The sequence below is a fragment of the Monoraphidium neglectum genome, assembly GCF_000611645.1.
Source record: "Monoraphidium neglectum strain SAG 48.87 unplaced genomic scaffold scaffold00103, whole genome shotgun sequence".
NCBI lineage: Eukaryota > Viridiplantae > Chlorophyta > Chlorophyceae > Sphaeropleales > Selenastraceae > Monoraphidium > Monoraphidium neglectum.
In genome coordinates, this window is record NW_014013525.1 from 37,283 (window position 1) to 43,385 (window position 6,103).

Consider the following 6,103-nt stretch of genomic DNA (forward strand, 5'->3'; position numbering starts at 1 on the left):
GCAGGGCTGGCTGTCGGGCATCGCGCCGCCAGGCACGCGGCCGCCCGGCACACCGTTTTCTCCGAGCAGCACGGCCAGCGCGCCCGCCGACCTGGGCAATGGCTACCGCCAGCGCAGCCAAGAGGAGATCCAGCGCGCTTATGACTCTGCCGCGGGCCCGCCAGCCAAGCCCGACCTCGATGCGCCCCCCGCGCCCGCCGCGCCGCCCGCCGCGCCTGCTGCACCCCCCGCGCCGCCTGCTGCCCCCGCCGCGCCGCCAGCCGAGGGGGCCGGCAACAGCGGTGCGTCTGAGGAGCTGGACCTGCCGGCCGCACCGCGGCTGGGCGGGCCCGCCGCCCCCAGCGGCGGCGACAGCGAGTTTGACGAGCTGCAGAAGCGCTTCGACGCCCTCAAGCGGCAGTGAGGGGGCCGTGCCAGGGGTGTTTTTAGGCCACTCTGTGGGCAGGTGCGGTGGCCAGATTTGGGTCATGTGGAGCGCGGCGGCGCAAGGTGGGAGCGGATTGATTGGGGACTGCCTTGGCAATTGCCTCTGCGCATGTGGAGCGATGACAGTGCCTGCACAAGCAACGCGGTTGGCCGGCAGCTTCATGGGTGGAGTTGGGGGAAGTGCTCATGGACGTGCCCAAACATATTATGCGCCCTCGCTGCGCACTGGGGTGGAAACGATAACGCTCAGGTCACGCACCCGTGTCCCGTCACATCTTGCCGTCGTTCAGCTGCCGTATGCCCGCTAGGCACTGACACCGCTGCACTTATGTAAACATCTGATTTTGGTCTCGAGTCTGCACCTGCATGCAGGAGTGCTCAACAGGTGCTTAAATTCAATCATCACAGGCACACCTGCATGCATGTTCAAGCCTTGGGGTTGTCATCGTCGTGGCCGGCACAGTGAAGGTGATGCCGGCACAATGTGTGCTAGCAGCCATACACATGCAAGCAAGTGTGGCACGGAGTCTCCCGGAGGAATGCCCTCGAACAGGCCACGCTGCCAGCAGAGCGGCAGCACAGCAGGAGCGCCTGTTGTGGGGGCACCTGAGTGCTGAGTGCAGCAACCGAAACAGCATGTGCGCCTTGTGGTGCCAGCGCACCTGCACACTTGTATTCCCATCGCACTAGGATATTCAATTTTCGAGCTTGTTATACTAGAGAAACCGCGGTCCTCGGTGCGTCTGCCGAGATCAGGCTGGGCTTTTCAGCGCTCTGAGGCCCGCCAGGACATCTCGCGGCGGGCGCGTTGTACAGCAAGCCCCAGGTGACTGGACGGCAAGCAGAGACCGGAGCCTTTGGATCTGCACGCCTTTGGCTTGCAAGGCTTTGCTGTGTTGTGAAGGCTGTGGTAAGGTTTGATGACAATCATCCGCGAATTCCGGCGCCGTGCACGTCATACGCAGGTGCTTTGCAGCTTAGTCGGCTGCAGCGGCGCGGTCGCGCTCACGCGAGATGCAGCTCGTTAGCAATGCCCTGGCGCAGGAGTGCGCCATGGGCGCTCTCATGGTGGGTTGCTCGAAAGTATACGTGGCAACGGCGTCATCCTGTGGCTGCGTGCCAGGCCGAGAGTGCAGGCCTGCCTCCCGAATCGTTGCCAGCCTCCGTGCGATGCGCCCTGGCGCGGGGCGCCAGGGCCCAAATGCAGCTGCCTGCCGGCTGCTTCTCAGCACCCGTCGAGCCACCCAGGTCCCCTGCCTTTGCCACAAACAACCAGGTCGGTTACTTCATGTACTACTACGAGTCCTGGGTGCTGCCCGCGCTGATGCGCCAGGAGAAGATGCAGTACAAGTGAGCAGACTGGGCCGAGCGGCCTGCGCCGCGCACCCTTTGGGACAGCGGAATTGCTCGCGCTGCCCAGCGGAGCGTGGTTGTCAGGGACCCTCGCGTGGCTGCTGCGGTGTTGGCAGACTGCCACAAGCAGTCCTTCAATCGGCTCTGACAGCGCCTTGAGGCGCAGGTGCGCAGCGGTGCTGCTGATAATGACTTGCCAGCTTCGGCCTCGGGGGCCCCTGACAAACGGCTTTCCCCCTCTCCGCGCCCCCCAACCCCCTGCCCAGCTGGTCTGCCGCCTGGAAGAAGTACCACGAGAACATCTGGCGCCTCAACACCGCCTATGACCGGGAGCTGCGCTACAGCGCCATCTCCAAGAACCTGCTGCTGCAGCACGTCAACCACACGCCCCCCAAGGACGTCGCCGAGCACGTGACCAAGATGATCCTGGCCAACCGCAAGGTCTACGACGCGCTCGCGCCCGGCAGCAAGCGCCTGCTGATCTGGCAGGTGCAGCCCGCGCTGCAGTAGGCGGGACACGCTGTTCTCGGCAGCGCGCTCGCCACGCGGCGCCGGCGGACGCCCCATCTTGGGCTGCCGGCGACGGGCAGCACGCGGCTGTGCTGTCGCAGGGCGCCGCCCTCCTCGGCGGCGGCGGCTCGCATTGGTGAGGGGCGGTCGTCTTTGACGCCTTGACGGGCGGCAGCGCGGGCTGGGCGACGCTGCATGCAGCTGACTGCCTGCGGAGCGAGGGCAACCTGGTCGGCCCCCAGCGAGCCGAGCGGAGGCACGAGCCTGCTGCGCAGGAATACCTCGTGCCGGCAGGTTGCTGATCATGCGGGAGAGCGTTTTGGCGCTGCAGTTGTTGGGGCCCAGCGCCCCAATGGGGGGCGCCTGCGCCCCTCTGGCTTATTGCATGGCTTGAAAAGTTTTGGACGTTGATATCTGGAGTAATGGATGAGGTGGTTACGGCGATTGATCCCAGGCAAGGTGCGTGTACGTAGTGCTTGGAACGCCCCGCTTGCGCTGCACCATGCCAGGCCAGAGGCCACCCGCCGTGCAACGAGCCCCACAGCGCCTCCAGCTATGCTGTCTGGCTTTTGGTATCAATGAGGGCCGGCCCCAAACATCATGATCATGCAAGCGTGACAGTTTACAGCTCAACGTGCTAATAACAGGCAATAGAAAAATCCAATGCACCCGTAGCATCCCATCGTCAAAAGTCACTAGACAAGGCGCTGGTCAAACTTCGTCAGTAATAAAGTCCATTTCTCGCTTGGCCATCGCTGATCACGCATACGTGCCACCAGCCCTGTGGCGGGGCTCAGGTGTGCACGGACCTGGAGAGCCCCCCCTGCAGTCAGCCCACAGTCAGGGGCAGCCAGTGTGACGCCGCGCGCGTGCTGGCCCCGCCCTTGTCACCACCGAGTGCAAGTGGGTGCGACTCGTTAATTATAACCCTCTGGATGAAAGCGCGAAACGCCGTGGGTCGCCCTTGGTGCTGCGCTGAGCTTCCCTTGCTCAGCAAGCACGCATGTGCGGCCTCGCGTTCCAGCCGCACCACAACGGCGGCATGAGCCGCGCGGTCAGCCGCGCGCCCGCGCGCGCGTGGCGCGCGGCACTTGTGCCTGCAGCTCTTCCTCCTGCGCGCCGCGCTGCGCCTTGCCGCTGCGTGCTGGCTTGGCCTTGGCTGCTGGGGACGCCTTGGTGGCCTTGCCCTTGGTCGGCGCGCCGCGCCGCGCCGCCTTGCCCACGGGTTCCTCATCACCGTCTGTCACTGCGGCCTCCTCTGCAGCCGCCTTGCTGCGGGCGCGCTTCTGCGTCCCCGCCTCCGGCGCCGCCGCGGCCGCTGGCACCTCCTCGGCCTCCGCGGCCCTGGCGGTGCGGCGGCCCGTGCGGCCGCCAGCTTCCGGCGCCGCCGCCTCGCCCTCGACTGCGCGCGGGCGCTTCGCCGCCTTCTTTGCCGCTGGCATGGGGCCCTCCTCCTCCTCCTCCTCTTCCCGCTCCCCCACGTCATGCCGCCGCACCCCCCGCTTCCCTCGCGCCGCCGGCTCCTGCGCCCCCGCTGCCGCCGCACGCGTGCCCCGGCTGCCGCGCGGGGGAGCCTCTGCAGGCTCCTCGGCCTCCTGCTCCCCCGAAGCATCGATGCCGCTGACGCGGCGCACGCCAGCCTTCTTCTTCTTCATCTTTGGGGCGGCCTCCTCCTGCACCCCCTCGGCTGCCAGCGCCTGGGCTGGCGCCGCGCGACGCCTGCCCCCGCCACGCACATCCGGCGCAGGCTCTGTGGCCGGCTCCGCCGCTGTTCTCCTGGCCTTGCCGCTGCGCTCCGTGACAGTCTCGGGCTCTGCCGCCGGCACTTCCTCAGCTGCGGCGGCCCTCTTGACCTTGCCGCGCTTGGGGGCTGCCCCGGCTAAGGCCTCCTCGACCGCCGGCGCCTCCGCTGCCGCTGCCCTCTTGGCCCGGCCGCGCTTGGGGGCAGCTTCGGGCTCCGCCGCCGCCTCCTCAGCTGCCGGCGCCGCCTCCGCCGCAGCCCTCTTGGCCTTCCCACGCTTGACGGCTGCCTCAGGCTCAGCTGCCTCAGGCTCGGCCGCCTCAGGCTCGGCCGCCGCAGCATCTGCCGGCGGGGCGTCCTGCGCCGCAGCAGCCCGCCTTAGCTTGCCGCTGCGCTTCAGCGCCGCCTGCGGCTCAACCGCTTCCGCGGGCAGCTGCTCCTCTGCGGCCTTGCCCCGGCCCCTGCAGCTGGCACTCTTCTGCACGGGCTCCATGCCGCCTGCCGGCTCGCCCCCCTTGGCGCGGCGGCCCTGCTTGGGCGCCGGAGCCTCAGGCTCGACCGAAGGCGGTGCAAAGTCCTCTGGGGCCGCCGCCGGCCGGGCCCACCTGCCCCTCTTGACCGCGAGCGCCGCCGCCTCGGCCTGCGCCACCTCTGCAGCCGCCGCCTCGGCCTGGGCCTCTGCGGCGCCGGCCGCCACCGCCGCCGCGCGCCGGCCGCCGCGCTTGGCGGCCGGCGCGGGCGCCTCTCGAGGCGCATCCTCGTCCTGCGTGGCCGCTGCTTTGGCGCCGCGTTTGCCGGTGCGCTTGGGCAGCACTGCCTGTTCGGCCGCCTGCTCCGTCGAGCCCAGAGCCGCGTCCTTCTCGTCTGCAAACTGCACCAGCCGCCCCGGCGACGGCCCCTGCTTGGGGTCTGGCGACGGCACCGCCGCAGCCGCCTTGGCAGCGCGCGCGGCGGCCGCGGACCTCGCACGCGACACGCCTCCGCCGCGGCGCGCAGGCGGGTCCGCTGCAGCGCCGTCCTCGACGGCCTTGTCCCCGCCGAGCTGCTGCCCAGCTGCGCCCTCCGCCTTGGCCTCGGCCTCCTCTGGGCCTGGAACGTCGGCGCGTGCTGGCTCTTTGCCGTCGGTGGCGCGCGCACGCCCCTTTCGCGCCCCGCGGGTGCCGCTGCTCTTCTTCGCTTCCTCAGGCGCCTCCTGCTCCTGGCCGGCCTGCTCAGCCGCTGGCACCTCCTCTTCTTGCTGCTGCGCTGGCGCCTGCTCTGCAGCAGCGCACTCCGCGGCCGCAGCTTGCGGGGTGGGCGTGTCCGCGGCCTCGCTCGCCGCGGCGCCTGCTCCCTCGCACGCGGGCTCCAGCAGCGCCTCGTTCGCGGGCTCCGCCGAGTCACCCGCCGTGGCAGCTGTGCCCTCAGCTGGCGCCTCCTCAAATGGCACCTCCTGCGCAGCAACCGGCTCAGCCACTGGCAGGTCAGCGGCCGCCTGCCCAGCAGCTGCGGCATCTCGCGCCGTGGGATCCACCTCTGCCGCCTCGTCCCCCAAGTCTTCCGTGGCTGGCAGCTCATCTCCAGGCTCCTCCTCCTGCTGCTTCTCCTCCTCCACGGCATCAAGCTCGCCCTCGGCGCAATCCTCCTCCTCCTCTTCCTCGTCCTGCTGCTCCTGCTCCAAGCCCTCCTGCTGCTGCTCCGCCGCAGTCGCTGCGATCACCGCGGGCGCCTCGGGCAAAGCGCCCGCTGTCTCCTCCGCGGCAACAGCCTCCTCCACCACCTCCACCTCCCACTGCACCAGCTGCTCTCCGACCACCCCGTCGGCGCCCTCTGGCGCGTCTATGTCTTCGTCCTGGCCTGCCGTGTCCGCCGGCGGCGCCTGCTCGGCCATCTGGGCGGCCGCTGCATCGTGGGCGCCGCCTGCCGCCGCTGGCGCCGTCGCTGCCGCTGGCTCCTCCGCTGCCACTGGCTCCTCCGCTGCCGCTGGCTCCGCCGCCGCCTCCGCCGGCGGCGCCTGCTCGGCCACCTGGGCGGCCGCTGCATCGTCTGCGCCGCCCGCCGCAGCCGGATCCGCCGCCTGGTCCCCCTCAGCAT

General features: G+C 69.7%; 3 protein-coding genes across 3 annotated transcripts in view; 2 read left to right on the plus strand and 1 right to left on the minus strand.

Moving 5' to 3' along the window:
- Window positions 1–403, plus strand: part of MNEG_1095 (hypothetical protein) — a gene marked incomplete at both ends in the record, with an annotated part of 2,694 nt that extends 2,291 nt beyond the window's left edge. The window contains one exon of the mRNA XM_014050428.1: window positions 70–403. Coding sequence (XP_013905882.1) covers window positions 70–403 — 334 coding nt within the window. The remainder of the gene's footprint in view (window positions 1–69) is intronic.
- Window positions 404–1,440: 1,037 nt separating this feature from the next.
- On the plus strand, window positions 1,441–2,289 carry MNEG_1096 (F1F0 ATP synthase associated 14.3kDa protein; the record flags this gene model as incomplete). Its single annotated transcript, XM_014050429.1, has 3 exons — window positions 1,441–1,494; window positions 1,703–1,776; window positions 2,046–2,289. The coding sequence occupies 3 exons, from the start codon at window positions 1,441–1,443 to the stop codon at window positions 2,287–2,289; spliced, it is 372 nt and encodes a 123-aa protein (XP_013905883.1).
- A 1,055-nt stretch (window positions 2,290–3,344) lies between these two features.
- Window positions 3,345–6,095, minus strand: MNEG_1097 (hypothetical protein; the record flags this gene model as incomplete). Its single annotated transcript, XM_014050430.1, has 1 exon — window positions 3,345–6,095. A coding segment is annotated over one exon (2,751 nt), but the record flags the coding sequence as incomplete, so codon positions are not given.
- Window positions 6,096–6,103: the final 8 nt, after the last annotated feature.